This window comes from Lethenteron reissneri, chromosome 23 (assembly GCF_015708825.2).
Source record: "Lethenteron reissneri isolate LAM-NWPU_2019-01 chromosome 23, ASM1570882v1, whole genome shotgun sequence".
In the NCBI taxonomy this organism is placed as follows: Eukaryota; Metazoa; Chordata; class Hyperoartia; order Petromyzontiformes; family Petromyzontidae; genus Lethenteron; species Lethenteron reissneri.
Genome location: NC_083801.1, coordinates 1,013,924 through 1,030,178, shown reverse-complemented (window position 1 = coordinate 1,030,178; position 16,255 = coordinate 1,013,924). Strand labels below are relative to the sequence as shown.

The window sequence follows — 16,255 nt, the reverse complement described above, 5'->3', positions numbered from 1 at the left end:
TAACGGTAAAACTGATTTGCAGCTCCAGGGCTTATACTAAACTAAACTATGTTACCAGGTAACGCCTACAAAGCTACGAGCTCTTATTTAGAGGCGGTCTGGCCACACATGATAGCTCGTAGAAGTGGCTTATCATTTGTTGGAATTTTTTGTAGGAAAATAAACTAAAGCAAAATTATTTGAATTATGTATTTTCCAGATACTATATATAAACTATATATCACAGAAACTAACTCTAATGCCTAATGCTAACCCTAGTGGGAGGCAGGGTGACACAAGCGGTATCACAGCAATTGGGCCTAGGTTAGATTCCAGACTCGGGTGCCTTTCTGTGCGGAGTTTGTATTTATTCCCCCTATTCTACATGGGTTTCTTCTGGGTTTCCCTCATAGCTTAAAATACGTATAATGTCAATCTCGATAAAAAATTGCAAAAATTTGAATAACTAGCCACAAATTACCCTCATAGAAATCATCGCCCCCTACTAGCAGACTAATGCCCACTGCCGAACCAGGTGCCGAGTCACCATGAGCCACACAGGGACCACTGCGAAAACACAGGGGCATCTATGCCCCAAGATGTTTTTGTAGTGATAAGAGTGCAATATGAGCCTTCAAAGAGTGAGAAGTGTCAGGGTATACTGGGATACCTGTGGGTCCTGGGTGTAGCCCCACAGCATGGCGGAGTGGGTGAGGGCACGCATGAGGCACTGAGCAGTTGGTGGCAGATTTCTCTCTGGGATCAGTGAGCTGCGGGGATCAGGATCTCCTAGAACATGTCCAGTCTGCGTCTGATCCACCGCGCTACAGAAACACAATAAAACACAGGACAATATTGCACTGTGTGCGCTACACTCGCACATAGTAAGGGATTGATTTGTATTCATGCTCTGTGTAGTTTTGGCAATGTTAATCAACTCTATGTGTTTCCACATGTAAATATCCTTCACATCTCTATATATTTAATTTGCTATCACACATCAGTGCTTTCATAACTCAATTGGGATTATCCATAGCAACATCACCCCCTCCTGTGAAAACTTGGCAGGACCCTCCTGAAAATGAGTCTTGAGACTCAGTGGGGTCTACCTTGGTATCTTTGGTAACAAATTGACACTTTTATATTCAAGTTATAACAAAGCAAATATTGGAAATGTGTACTGATGACCTTTGCAACTACACTGGTGAAATAAATTAAGATGTTTTTTTTTTAAATAATATAACGTATCATAACTTTTAAAAGATAAAGTGAACACCACTTATGCAAGATACTTTTTGCAAGAGAGACCGGAGGAAGAATGTGCAACAATGCAACCATGAACATGATCACGTTAAACATGAAAAAACCCAGAATGCATCAGTATCAGTGATGAGTAAACAGCACTGGACACAAATTAGTGCCATCTTCTATTGCAGCCAATTATCTTCCGAAGATGCTTGTGAATAGCAAATTTTTCGAATAATGATATTGGCTTACGAAAACCTATCTTTTTTTAAATGAATTACGTTAAATAAATGTGAATAAGTGATTAAATCCGTGACAAGATGTCATCACTTTATCTCATCACTTTCTCTCATCACTTTATTTCATCACTTTCTTTCTCGCTCTTTCTGTGAAGTCATGTAGCATTCCAGATGTGATTCGCGGATAGCCAAAATTGTGGATAGCAAGTTAATGATCAGCGAGGGAATACTGTAATGATAAACACAACATTGGGAATATTCCATGGAATTAACCTCATATCATGAACTACAAATATTTACTCCGACAAGGAACAGGCACTTCGTGCAGTGAGTTGATGATCTCAGTCTGGTTCTTAATTGCTTCACAACAAACAAACAAATTGCATGTCTCAGCGAATAAAACCAACATTTTTACAACGTTAGATGGCTGGCATGAGATGAACAACATTTGCATTGCTTGACGAAAAGTAATCTGGTATTAGACTAACAGCCTATTGAGGGAACTTCACAAGTAGTTCCTTAGTGGCATCTTCCACGGGCCATTCCCATGTTACATATTGCTCACTGAAAATATGCAGCAAGGATGTGTCTTCATCATGATAAAACTGAAATAGTTATATGTATGTATATATAATGGCACAGGAATGCCTTATTTACTAATCCATCTGTATACCAATACAAAGTCAAGTTAGTTATGGCTATTATGTAATTCTAAAATATGTCACTGTAGAAGAAATATTGATTAAATGTAGTTTTATGATTTTACAATTCACATTGCTGTTTTGTTATTAGACCAACTGTTGACTTACCTCTCAATCCTCTTGGATCCCTCAAGGAGCTTATGTGCTAAACCTCCAATATCAGCGTTACACTCATTGCACGTGCCCACAAAATCAGGCCGGCCACACTAAACATAAAAACAAACAAGATAATCATTTAAAAAGCAGACGTGATATTATCAATTGCACCTTGTGCTGCAGATATCTGAAGCTCGCAATACTGCTCCTCTGAATGTAAAAACATCCAAACCCACCAATATGGACAGCCACAAATACGAAGGAAATATTCCCTGTTTGGCTTTATAGAAGACACACATATACACATACCCATATATACAGGAAGTCCTCGCTCAATGTGTGTTCACACAATACGTTTTGCTATAACAGTTTTCCTATGAAGGAATACTTTTTGCACAATGCGGAGCACGCCCGTTATAACGCGATTTTTGGGCGGTCGACAATGAATTAATTTCTTGAGCTGCGTGGCTGAGCGGTATGGGAATTCTGGGTAAACGTGCAGAATGATAGAGTCGGTGGCGTACCCCCATCTCAGCCCTTTGTCCGGCCATCTTACTGTGTGCGTACATCGTATCTTGCAACCTACACCTTTTACATTATTTCTGATGCAGAAATTGTTTTTTCTTAACGCATAACTTTTCAGGAACGCAACTACTGTGTTAAACGAGGAATTACTGTATTCAAGCCCATAACTACCCACACCCCATATGTACACATTCATAGTCATGTACCACGAACGTTACATTTTTATGTATGGAAAAGTCCCTCATTTAACCCGTGTGGTGAACCATTATGAAGAATGATGCTGCATCATACGAGCAGGTGGTGGGGTCACCAGCTCAGGATTATAATCTTTATTTAGACTGCAGGAGGAATCCAATGAGCTACGAAGCTCTTTTTCACAGATGTCCAACAGGGGCAGGTCAGCAAGTTACAACACCAATCAGCAAGTTATAACACCAATCAGCAAGTTATAACAACAATCAGCAAGTTACAACACCAATCAGAAAGTTACAACACCAATCAGCAAGTTACAACACCAATCAGCAAGTTCCAACACCAATCAGCAAGTTCCAACACCAATCAGCAAGTTATAACAACAATCAGCAAGTTCCAACAATCATAAAGTTACAACAACAATTCATATTAAGTCCTAGGTATGAGCCCCACCTACTGCTTTGTGGTTAAACCAGGTTCTCAAGTACTCACAGCAAGGTGATGGTCTCAGCCAGACAAACAACCATCACCTTCAATTAGGTTATGCACTGAATTTGGTTATAATCCTGCCAACCCCTGCATGCGCGCTGATTTAAGGACTCCCGTGTTTTCAGTCGACATCTTCTCGGACATCTTCTATTCCATGGCTACACGTACGATACATACGAAAATAAATAAGGATTTTAAAAGGCTTAACAAATCACACCCATTCACTGGAATTCAATCAAATTGCCACACCTTATCAATGCAATGCATCAAATCACCAGCGACAAAATAATTCCAACTCTATAATCGAAGGCTGACCTGGATACCCCTTGTGTCAATTCAACATCAAAACTACCATCTGGTGTAATGTGTTTAGATAATGAAAATAGCACAGTAACTAGGTGAAACTAAACTTTTATTTACAAAATAGGTAAAAGACTACTCACATTTTCAATGACGTATACATGACCATTTGGACATTCTGCAAAATAAGTACAATGCATAATTTCATGTTTTTTCGACGATTAATAAATAAATTAATGAAATGAGCTTTCATGGTAGAGAAGTGCAGTCGTGGAATAAATCGGTATTAATAGATAAAATTATGTAAATCTAGAAATTACAAAAAAAAAACATCAAGACTGAAAAATCAATGCAGATTTAATATAAATGTTTCAGTACCACTAACATTTCGATACTGCATTGCACAACTCCACTTATAAAATGTGAACAGTCTGAGCTGTGGTTATGCTATGGTTTATATGGATAAAAAAAACATGATGCTTATTCACGTAGGATAAGAGGCTCAATTAGAGTAAAAATGAGGTCAAAATTCTGGTCCAGCATCTCTGAGACCCAGGGATTTAACCAGGTTTTTTCAGACAACTAAACAGCATTGACCAGTCACCACTTTATAATCATCATTACTGCGCCTATGTTTTCCTCAGCCGTCAACAAATAAAAGAATGACGTGAGATATAGTGGCTTACCATAACGCCACCCTTGCTGCATTCCTTCCCAGGTGAAGGAATCAGCCTTCAAATCATCTGGCATCGTGGGCAGGAATGCAGTCTAAAGAGTGGAGGACATTTCTACGTTATGTTTAAGAATTTTTTTTCATAATTTGTTTTAAATAATGCAATGTGGCTGCTGCAAACACAATATTACAATCTACATAGCGTTGAAAGCATTGTAGGCAGGAGTAATCTACACTGTCTCTGTATCGAATACATACTGCATACTTTATTCAATTGGAGAGATGGAACACTTGGCAAAAGCTCACAACCAAGAGATACCAGTTTTGCATTTGATGATACAATACAGATCCAACTTTCAAATTGTAGACTTAGCTCATCTAGTTCCCTCTACACATTTGTATTGTAGAGTTTTATTTTAAAAGATGGTACATGACACATAAACTCATTCATACCACTAATTATTCAAAATGCAGAATTGAAACTGAATACAAAACTCGATTAATCTCCTTTGCTGTCAAGGATGTTAGAGAATGACTCACAAGAAACACTTCACTGTATGTTAACCACAATGGGAGAACTTTACCAAATCTCACCTGCAGATACCACTATATTTATTAAGTCACTTTATATACCCATTTGTATATAATAACTTTGCGAGTGAAAGGATCATAATATAATATGCTGCTTTGTGACTTTACTACCATATTTGACACCCTTATTGTTAAGTCACAGAGGTAAATGTCAATTACGTATGACCTATGGAATTGTGCTTTCACTGCCATGCTGGCTGTCTTTGTGGTTATGATGCGTAGGTGATGTTTGGACATGACAGGGTGTTCTTACTGCCATGCTGGCCGTATTTGTAGCGAGGTTATGGAGTGGTCCCAGCAGTGGGCTTGGCTTGGAGCAGAGCAGGACAGCAGCCAGATGGACAACCAGCTTCAACATCGCTGACTGAAAGCTCCAGTCTATTTCTGTTGTTGCTTCCTGATTCTCAAACATTCCCAGCTTTTTAAGAATTGCAGTGGGGTCTGCTTCATTCTCATCTCTTTGCACCTCCACCATCCCCAATAAGATGTGACAAAGGCTCAGGGATGATGAGTTTTTCCGAGATGCAACACCTTTGAGTGCACTCACAATCGTTTTCTGTCAGAGAGAAAACACATGAGAACAACTGAGGTTTGTTGGTAACGTTTTTTTGCAACATTTTTTTCGTTGTTAGATATTTAACTTGTGTTATTCTGAAACAAACAATAAATTGCACTCGTGCTGCTGCCCCTTACTTACATTACATAAGACCCACGTGAGTTCCCTCCTACTACCCAGCCTGCCACCCACTGCCCCTCACCTCCTGTCAACTATCCGACCCACCCCAGCTGCTGCTGTTTCCACAGCCTCATCCAAAACCCTGCTTCGGGTTTCACATCTCTGGGCCCACTTCACTCTCCACCACCCTGCTTTGAACTCCGTGCCACACACACTGGCCTCATTGCACTCTCCTGCACTGTCTCATTTGTATTTTCTGTACTATTCTTGCATATGGAAGTATGTTCAGGAGCTAAATTCCAATATCTATCTGTACTGCTTGTTCCATTTGTACAGTATCTCTTGCACTGTTTAAGTTTCACATCCTAAACTCTTAGATTACTGTGGAAAAAGAGTGAAAAAGTTTGTATTTATCTTGAACTCTCATTTTCTTCCCATATGTCAACTCTGCAGAACCTCACACCTCTATTTGCACAACATCTCTCACATCCACCATCTCTTCTCCCCAGCTACCCCCTGAGATCCTCATCCATGCCGACATCGTATCACGACTTCACTACTGCAACCCTCTCCGCTACAGCCTCCCCCAAAACCCCTCATCTCCCAGTCCCTCCTAAATGTCAAGATTGAACTCACCATCTTTAAGATCCACCATATATTCACTCCTCCCTCTGTCCTCTCATTTTGCTCTTCTCTGCTCCACACACTGTCTACTCTCAGCAACCAAGAGTTCCTGTCAAGGTCCCCAATCTACTGCCTCTCAGCGGGATGTAATTTATTCTCATAAGATGTCCACATGGTCTGAAAGCAGAATCTCCCAACCATCCTTCCTGTCAACTCCTTGCTCTTATTCAAGTCCAGTCTAAAGGCCACACACATTTTTCCCTATATCTTCGTCTTTCGATTAAACAATGCCTGCTGTGTCTGTATAGTTTCTCAAAATATGGTTGCATGTATATCTAAATTGTATTATTGTATTGTATGGAAGCTCATAATTTAACGAGCTCAACATATGACTGAATGGGCTTCAACAGAGTGAAACTTTTAGTGAGGATATTTAATGCATTTTGTTACAAGGTATGTTGAGGTGGTACAATACAAAATATCTGCTGTGTCCATGAGCATGATTGTAAAGGTGTAAATGTAGAATTCAAGACTGATGATCTATTTGCTCTTGAAATAACATCCACAATGTTTTCATGTGTGAAATCTGCGGACTCGTTTTTCATAGTAGAATAAATATACATGAAGTTAATCAAATTTTATCACAAGTTACGACTCGTTAAATAAAAAAAAATTGCATTAATAAATTACAAACTTAAACTCATTTTGTCACAACTGGGTATATTCACTTAGATCAGGGGTCCGCAATGTATGTGTGTGCTATCTTTTAGGTCTGGGTAATCTCCATACCAAGGTCTGCTGTGTGGGCTGTGTGTGAGGCTTCATGGAGGGCAGCACCACCTCTTTGAACACTGCCAGGGGGAGGGAGGCCGTCTGCCCAGAATCCTGCAATGAGAATCGAGAAACATCAGCGACCAGCACAGCCCCATTGCCAACAATCAGTAGTGCTCAGCAAGTATGCAAAACTAGTCATTACCTACTATAATCACCCAGAAATGTCTGTCCGTCCCGCGCGTGACGTCATTCCACATGAGGCCCCTCCCCCTTAATTAATATTCATGCCCACGTGGAAATTTACACTAACGCACAAGAAGGTCGCGTGGGCATTAAACAACTTTTACTCAAATACGTTCAAATTTAGGAAATAAATATGTCTACGCAGCATCACAGTACATTACTTTTCTTCACTTATTTCTTCAGCTCTTGAAACAACAGGTAAGTCTCATTTATGCTTCTAAGTTATGGTAAAAAACAAATTGCTCGGCTATTTGCCAGATAGTGCATCTCATTCACATCTATTTTAAGCCCACCGACCGCCAGAAGAAGATAACAAAGTACCAGAGCCGTTAATTTGAAGAAATGGAAGGTCACTTAGATCAGGGATCCCCAACCCCCAGGCAGCGGACCGGTACCGGTCCGTGGCCTGTTAGGAACCGGGCCGCACAGCAGCAGGAGGTGAGAGCGGTGAGTCCGCGCGTGGCCCGCCCATTATTTTATTATTTACCACTTACGTCCACGCCTCTTTCCCGCACTCGCACTTGTCTCAGTCACAGTTTTGGTAAGCCCACAAGCTGCTAACCCCTAGTAGCCAAAATGAGTAAAAAACAAACGTCGCTGGAGAGCTTCTTTAAAAAGGTGGAAAGACCCAATGATGAACCCTACCCCCGGTCTGTGAAAAAATTGTCTTCCATAAAACTGGTCCCTGATGCCAAAAAGGTTGGGGACCACTGACTTAAATGCAGTGCTACAGTGACATTAAGTGAGGTGTTTTATGCTATAGTTTTGCGCAAGAATAACTTCCATTCACAGTGCTACAGTATATTTACTGCAATATACACCCGTCCTTGGATGGGCAAACAAGCTCGTGTAAATATAATACCTTGAATTAAAAGTTTCACGAATACTGCCCATAAGATGAGGTTTTCAAAATCGCATGCTGAACACTTTCATGTGTATTACATTATCGTACTGTTAGCTCTGACCAATGCTAAAACCAGTCAATTAACAAAATGTATTTACGCATTCATGTGTCGATTCATGTTTGGTGAAAGGATGATATCTGTGCAAAAAGCAGCAATATGGCCTTTCTTTACCAAAGATTAATTGAATCCAAATATAATTATTTACAACCATGCTTATTTACTCACACCACATTTCTTTGACAATGCAAGCAGCTAAAATCTTCCAACTACCTCTCCTGTACATATCTTTAAGATGCATGGGGAAGAACACACATCCTAAAGTGACCATCTCTGTGGCAAACAAATCTGCAGGACACCTTCAAACACTTGTGGAGCTCTCCGCTGTCTTCTGACATGGCCACTGCAGCAAAGGCATCCCTCAAATCACAGTACTGGGCACCATGCACCAGGAAGCGATCTGGCAACATCTTGGCTTCTTCCTGCACCATCCCGATTACAAAATAGGTCATCAATGCACAGTTAAAGTCTCTTCTGCCAAAAAAGCCCTGAAAATATTACGAATCACTGCTATTAAAAGCTTGACATATAATCATTCGTTATGGCAATATCCTGACAGGTTATATTTTAGGTTTCTGCAGCCTTCATTAAAAATCATATTACAACTGTATTTGGGCATGACTGTGTGCGTGGGTGCCGCGAGTAGTTGCTTAAGTTTTCCTATATCCACCCAGTCACCGTAGACCCCAAGGCAAACCCCAAATCTGTTGTTTGACCTTTCTCGTCTATGGAGGTGTGCAACTCGAGCAACAAGTGGTGACGAAGTCACACATGCAGTCACAAGTAAATGCAGTTGTAAATTGAATACGTATAGCTGTTTATCACTAAAACACAAACACTAGGATTCTACAACTTACCAAAGATGAACACAATCCATGAAAATCACAATTAAACCCAATAACTTGATAGGATCCTTTGGTGGATGAGCAAACTCTGTGGTTAAAGCAACTTGATGAAATACAAATGAGAATGGGAACTCAGGGCAATGTGAGAGAGGCCAAGGTGAGAGGGAAGTGAAGAGAGGCAGTGCGAGAGGGAGGGTTGTCAGAGTGAGCAGGGATGGTTCAGGGATTGCAGGAGGGAGTTGGAGTCAAGCTCAAGGCGGGTATTGGGGATGATCGCTGGCCTGATGAAACAAAATAATAGCAGACAATACGCCTTCTTCACATATCTGTCACCTCCATGTAAACATCTTTACTTTTACTCATCCCAATCAGCCACACAACCTCCTAGAAGTGCATCAATTCAGCAAACTCTGAACCAAATTTACGTATTTTCTCATCAGCAGTCAGGCTTGCTTGAACCAATGCGAGTGAACTGCCAGATGTCCACAGGCAAGGACCCTCTGTGTTAAACATTGGTTCTAGTTTGACGCAAAACTTTAAAACAAATAAGACAAAGTAATTATCACTCAAGTCGATTCCTGACAGACTGGTTCATGCTTTTGTGTTCGCCTGACTTGATTACTGCAACGAATTACTGTTTAGGGTTTTGAGTGAGGTGCTGGGTAGATTCCAGATCGTTCAGAATGCAGCTGCTAGATTCCGTATGCACACACCGTTTTGCGAGCACATCACACACCTGCTCTCTTGACTTTCCATTTACTACCAGTGAAGTATCGAGTGGACTATAAGATCCTGTTGTTGACCTACAAAGCACTCAACGGGTTATCCCTGCAATATTTACAGGAACTGATCCATGTTTATATTTTACAATGAAGTCCCTGAAGTCTTCAGATCACCTTCTTCTAAGGACTCCGAGATCAAGGCTCTGTTCCTGGTGTGATCTGATTTTTGCCAGTGCAGCTCTAAAGCTTTAGAACCCTTCACCTTTGCTTATAATACAGAATCGATTACATAAGACAGAATCAATATATTTGTCTGCCTTGAAAAAGCACCTCTTTAAACTGACCTTTGTCCCCTAGCTCTAGCCATGTACCCTGGTTATGGTTATTTCCTTTCCATATGTAAAGCATTGGGATCTACAGATAAAATATGCCTCATAAAGATACATTATTATATATTATTAAGTCGCTGTGGGGAACACAATTAATCAAATAAGCAAGCAGACAATCCATCTCCTTCACACAACTGTCGTCTGATGTGGTCAGATACTCACGCGGGAGCGCAGCACGCAGGCTGGGAAGGCCCAGCCAAGCTGTGGCTCACTCAGCAGGTTCAGGAGGAAGGCGTAGCCATAGCGATGGAACACGCTGCGGATGAGAAAGTTCTGCAGCAGGGGGCTGCATTCCAGCCTCAGCTCCTCGGAGAGACGGGAAAGGAACTCGCTCCTCTGCCCAACCAGGGACAATCCCTGGGGCACACCCTCTGTCTCCCCATCTGTGCATGTCACACGCAGTCATCTTATTTCAGCTTGGTCACCATTACACACTTTCAATATTAAATCGTGAATATTCTACCGACACCTTCACTCCTCTCCGAGATACAAAATGCCTCAGCTGGGATCACTTTTAACCTCCTCTACAATTTCCACACTTCTGCTCTATTTCCCAACTCCACTGGCTCCCGGTCTACTATTGCTGTGTTTAAATATATCACTCTAGTCCATAACTCTCTCCATAGTTTTGACAAACCTAATCTTGCTTCTCTCATCTCTTACTACTCTGTCCCATCCCGCCATCTATGCTCCCAGTTTCTACCATGTCTCTCTGTGCCTCCCTCACCCTGCTGTGCCCAGTCTCACGCTCTTGCCCTGCCGTTCCCTTCTCGCTCCCCTTCACTGCAACCAACCCCCCCTGCAGCACACAAAGCAACCATCTTCACCCATCTGCTTCTGTTCCTCTCTTAAAACAACCTTCATCTCTGCTCCCTTGCCCATCCTAGCTACTACCGCTACATCTATCACTCACCCAACCCCTCCTTAACCTCTCCCACCTATTTTCCTGTCCCCATAACTAAACCACCATTTAAAAAAATAACGCCACTCTTTACTTCAACCACTATCATCTTGTATACAATGTTGTTGTAAAGTGCCTCGGATTAAGGCGCTACATGGATCTATATAATTTAAGAAACAACACTTTTAATCAATTGAAAATTAATCAAGAAGAATTACACATGGTAAAATCACACCTACTATGAAACTACTGCAGACTGTGTCTTTGCAACATATCGGCTTCCTGAGAGCCTTGCGCTATAAGAATTACACAAATACTTAATGTACTAAATTATTATTTGTTATTTAACCTAAAAAAATATGAGAATCTAATACACGAGTGTCAAAAAGTCAAAACCAACATTTCAAGGTAAAGAAATCACTGCTATTTTTCTTTTCCTTTGCCAATATTTCTTGCCATTTGGCTAAAACTGTCTTTTTGCTAAAACATGAATCGGTTTCTAAACCTCTATTGTTCACTGCAGCACATCTGTGGTGAAGAAGATGCCAGGTATAGATGAAAAAGAGTTGCAGGAATCTAGTTGCATAAGTTCAGATTGAAAAGCAGAAACCAACTCTCAAATAAAAACCTGAAGATGATGTGTTATATCATCTTCAGGTTTCCTTTGAAATATTGTATTGTTATTTTTACATGGCAAACTGAACTTCATATGTGGCACACTGAACGTCACGAACTTTCGAGCTGTATCGGGGCTAATGCACGTCTTTATCTGGTCGACCAGCTCATGACCTGGTTTATTTTCCCAAAAAAGACCATCCTGAAAGAAGTTGAATAAAGGACCCACATTATCGACTGCTGTATTTACCGGCTCGTTTCTCATTCTCTCCGCTGTATTCTTGGTAGAGCACTGCAGTTGCTACATTGAGGCAAAAGCGAATGTGGCCGATAGAGATGAGGGTTGCGATGGAGCGATCCTGTTCGGCCCTGTCCTGCAGAGGTAGTTGCAGATTGGAGAGACGGTCGAAAGCTCTGCTCATGTCCTCGTCAAGCCCTTCCGAATGCAGGGAATCCTGTGAACGGAGTAGTTCATACAATTCATAAATACATGCATACAAAGGCATACAAAGGCAAAGACAACCTGTTACAGACTGTTGGAGCAAGTGCTGTGAGCAAGCACCTATGAAGGCCAGTACGGCGATCACGAGGGAGTGTGGCCGTCATGATGCCTGCTCACCTTTTTCTCCCCAGAGGAAATGTTAAGACACTGGACCACATACTCACTTAAGGCCGAGCCAACCTAGGGGAGGCCCAAAACCAGTTCAGATATTTGTTAAATGTTGATCAAATTTACTGTAACATATAATTTCAACTAAAATAACTTGAATTAGATCATTCAAACTTCAATTGGCTTGCAGTAATCGCTGCATTTTTTAAATAGTTCAGGCTCTAAATACGAAGATCACACATTTATTCAGCCCGTCACCCAACAAAGGAAAGCAAACATTCATCATAATTATATAATTGACCTCTGAAACACGACAAGTCATTTAAATTATTGTAAATTTTGAAATTATTTATGCAAACAAGCAATTACATGTTTATAATTGGCATTTCTCTAAATAGTATTAATAAAAGATATAGTTATTTTTTACTCAGCATAGGTCTGTTTGGGATGTATGGTCAAGTACGGTAAACACTCTCTCGATTTGCAAGGGTTACACTCTTGAAAACGCTCGCGAATGCAGAATTCGCGAATGCAAAAACCTTGTTCCAATGGGAAAAATAGGGTTATGTTCCTGGTACGATTAAAATAGGGGGGAATTTGTAAACGTTTAAAAACAATGACTGCAATAAATAGTAACGCATTAAAATAACAATGTGCTTTTTAATTACCTTTGATGATGATTTGATGACGATGGAGGTAATGGTGATGGTAAGGAATTCAGGAGGATGACTCCTCGGGAAATGCAGGTGTTTGATCACGCACAGTTATAATTTTAGCCCCCTGGGAAGCACGAGCCGCAACACTTTCCCTGATTGCATTCGCATTATTTTTAATGGACCTCACAGTCGACTCGTTTATGCCAAAATGTATACACGAGTGGACTACAGGTACATATGAAGTAAAAATGGACGATAAAAAAAAGGATTGGGTGAAAGGGTCCTAATACTTCAGCCGTGAAGAAAAAAGACGAAATAAATCAAATGCACATGACGACCACAGAAGAAGGATACCGGCTCGAACATTGCCCGGGTCAACAAAGTCCATGTCCCCAATCAAGTAACCGGGATTGGATCGAAAATGGAGCTACTGGAAAGCAGCAGCATCAGCAGCAGAAGCTACGACACCGTCAGGAAACAAAGCAGCCACATTCCGAAGCAGCGAAGAGGCTGAGAATGGCGAATGAAGAGATCACAGTCGTGCCATGGAATGTGAGAACACGATGGGCAACAGGACAGTTAGAGCTGCTAAGAAAGAAAATGGAAAGGTACACAGGTATGACATCCGAGAACTGGCAGAAATGCGATGGAAAGAACAGGGGAAATAAATGGGGATTGGAGTGATCTGGTCAGGGGAAGAAAAAGTGCACACCAGAGGAGTAGTGTTCTTGTTGAGCGCAAATGCCAAAGCGTAATTATTGGAATACGGACCTGTTAGTTCAGGAGTAATTGTAGTGAGATTTAATGGACAACCCCTAAACATGTCTGTCATCCAAATATATGCACCAACATCAGATAACAGAGAAGAGGATATTGGAGAGTTCTATGAAATACTGGAAAGCATGTGAAAGGAACTGACAAGGAAATATATTAAAATAATTGTGGGAAACTAGAAAGCAAAAATTGGGAAGGATAACACCGGATAGGAACGCATCATGCAAAGGTATGGATATGGAGAAATAAATGAAATAGGTGAGAAACTGCTTCAAAAACATCACATGCTCATATGTAATACTAAGTTCAACCAATAGTACTGCAAAACATGGACATGGAGGGCACTGAATGGAAAACATGCGAATAATAGATCTGGTAATGATCGACGGATGCTGGAAAACATCAGTGCGACTATACAGAACATTCCAAGGAGCTGATGTGTCATCAGACCACAGCTTGGTACTATGCAACGTACTACTAAAACTAAAACGTATATCCAGAATGCAATATGAGAAGAGGAACATAGAGGCACTCGAGAACGAGGAGACAAGGAGGAAATATGAAGAGGAAATATCGAGAGGAATCAGGGGCGCAAATACAGAACACCTTAGCATAGGCAGCAAGGCATTAGCACTGAAGATAGTGGAGAAAGAGTAGAAAACAATAATAAAATGGTTAACTGAGGAATCCTTAGAACTATCACAGGAAAAGATAAAGATATGGCTGAAGATAAAGAAATCCAATGCGATGGTGACTAAGTACAAAAAGCTCTGCAATGAGGAAAGGACATCAGCAAGAATGGAAAAGCAGGAATGGCTGAAAAAACAATGTCGCAGCACTGAATACTATACTGAAGAATACAAGACCGGGGAGGTGTACAAACTCGTCAAGAGCAAAAATGGAAAGTGGAAATCAAGGCAAACAGTGATAAAAGGCAAGGACGGTAAGATCTTGATGAATAAAGAAACAAAAAAGAGATGGACTGAGTCTAGCAGTGATTTGTATAGGAATACAGATCAAGAGAATTGTGCATAGGAAAGTGGAAGCAAATTACGAAATGTGCAGTGGATAACTACGGGCTATTTGCCCATGGATCGTGATGATGATGATGGTGGTGACACGCACACCAGAAATGGCGAGCGACTCAACATCCTTCAGTACAGGGGTCGGCAACCGGAGCCACATGTGGCTCTTTATGGACTGCTTCGTGACATTATTTATTAAGGACCGTCTTGTATGCACATGCATTCGCAGCTCTTGAAATATTGAGTTGTTTACTGAATACAAAAAAATATCTGTTCTTGTTATTTTGGTTGCCGACCCCTGCTTTCATAGCATAACAAGGATGAAAATCATAAAAAATAGTTAAACAAAGAGGGAGGGATTGATAATTTCTGATCCAGGAACACAACACTATTTTTACTATGTGGTCTATGATCTGTCGAACACGGTTTTTCCCAACACTGCATTTTACAGGAACGTAACCCCCCGCGTTCGAAGAGGTCTGCCTTTACTCTCAAAATCTCTGACTTCTTTATTTAACCAGGTAAGAACGCTAAGCCACGGTTGTGCATGTGTAGTGTCAACGATTCAGAAACAGTTTCTAGGAGGCACTTTCTTCATGAACAACTTTCACGATTTCGTCCGCACACTCTCCACAGTAGCTCAGCCTAGCCTGTACATTACACTAGCCATCTAACACTGACGGCGCTGACTGAGATAGCCAACTACTATCCTTCGTAGCACAATATCTAGCGGAGACGTTTAGCGACGACGGCGATGAAATGACATCAATGACGAGATGAGTCCATTCCCAGAACTGGCAGCCGCGAGCCCCCGCTCTCGGCTTCTTTTATGCGAGCAGCGCGGCCTGGCTCCGCCCTGACCACGTCTCCCTTCTGGAACCCGCTAGCAGGTTCCAGGGGCCTCCAGACAGGGTCCTCTGTGACCCTTACTCTAGTTCCTCCCTCTGCCTACACCCCGTGCACGCCCTCACCGGCGTGTGTACTATCTGTCCACCACAGTTGCCGCTGCTGTCCACCAGCCGGCGCTATTACACTACACATGTAGTAAGTTGGCAAGACAGGTCAATGCCTACCTCAATACAGCGGATGACCATGTAACACAGCTCCTCCTGGTCTCCCTGCTCCAAGCTGGTAGCTTCACCCATTTTGTGCAAGTAGGTGTCCAAGTACTGCCTTACATCTTCAAATCTTTTTTCAAGACAAATAGCAAAGGTCATACAGGTTTCATCACACTGTTCTGAGTAGAACGAATGCATTGTTGTGCGATTAAGCAAGAGTACACGATTGAAAAGAATCACCTTCATCCATGCGTGGGAGATTTAGCCATAACACTAATGTAACGGCACATGCTTCCAAATACAAAGCATTTGATAAAGTCATCATCTTCATTTCATAATTTAATATTTTTA

General features: G+C 41.4%; 1 protein-coding gene across 1 annotated transcript in view; it reads right to left on the bottom strand.

The window, feature by feature from the left end:
* Nucleotides 1–16,255, bottom strand: part of LOC133345815 (E3 ubiquitin-protein ligase rnf213-alpha-like) — a 131,570-nt gene that overhangs the window by 13,969 nt on the left and 101,346 nt on the right. Inside the window, 10 exon segments of the mRNA XM_061556815.1 lie at nt 650–803; nt 2,273–2,370; nt 3,910–3,944; nt 4,453–4,534; nt 5,284–5,586; nt 7,120–7,215; nt 8,609–8,731; nt 10,428–10,648; nt 12,032–12,236; nt 15,920–16,034. Coding sequence (XP_061412799.1) covers nt 650–803; nt 2,273–2,370; nt 3,910–3,944; nt 4,453–4,534; nt 5,284–5,586; nt 7,120–7,215; nt 8,609–8,731; nt 10,428–10,648; nt 12,032–12,236; nt 15,920–16,034 — 1,432 coding nt within the window.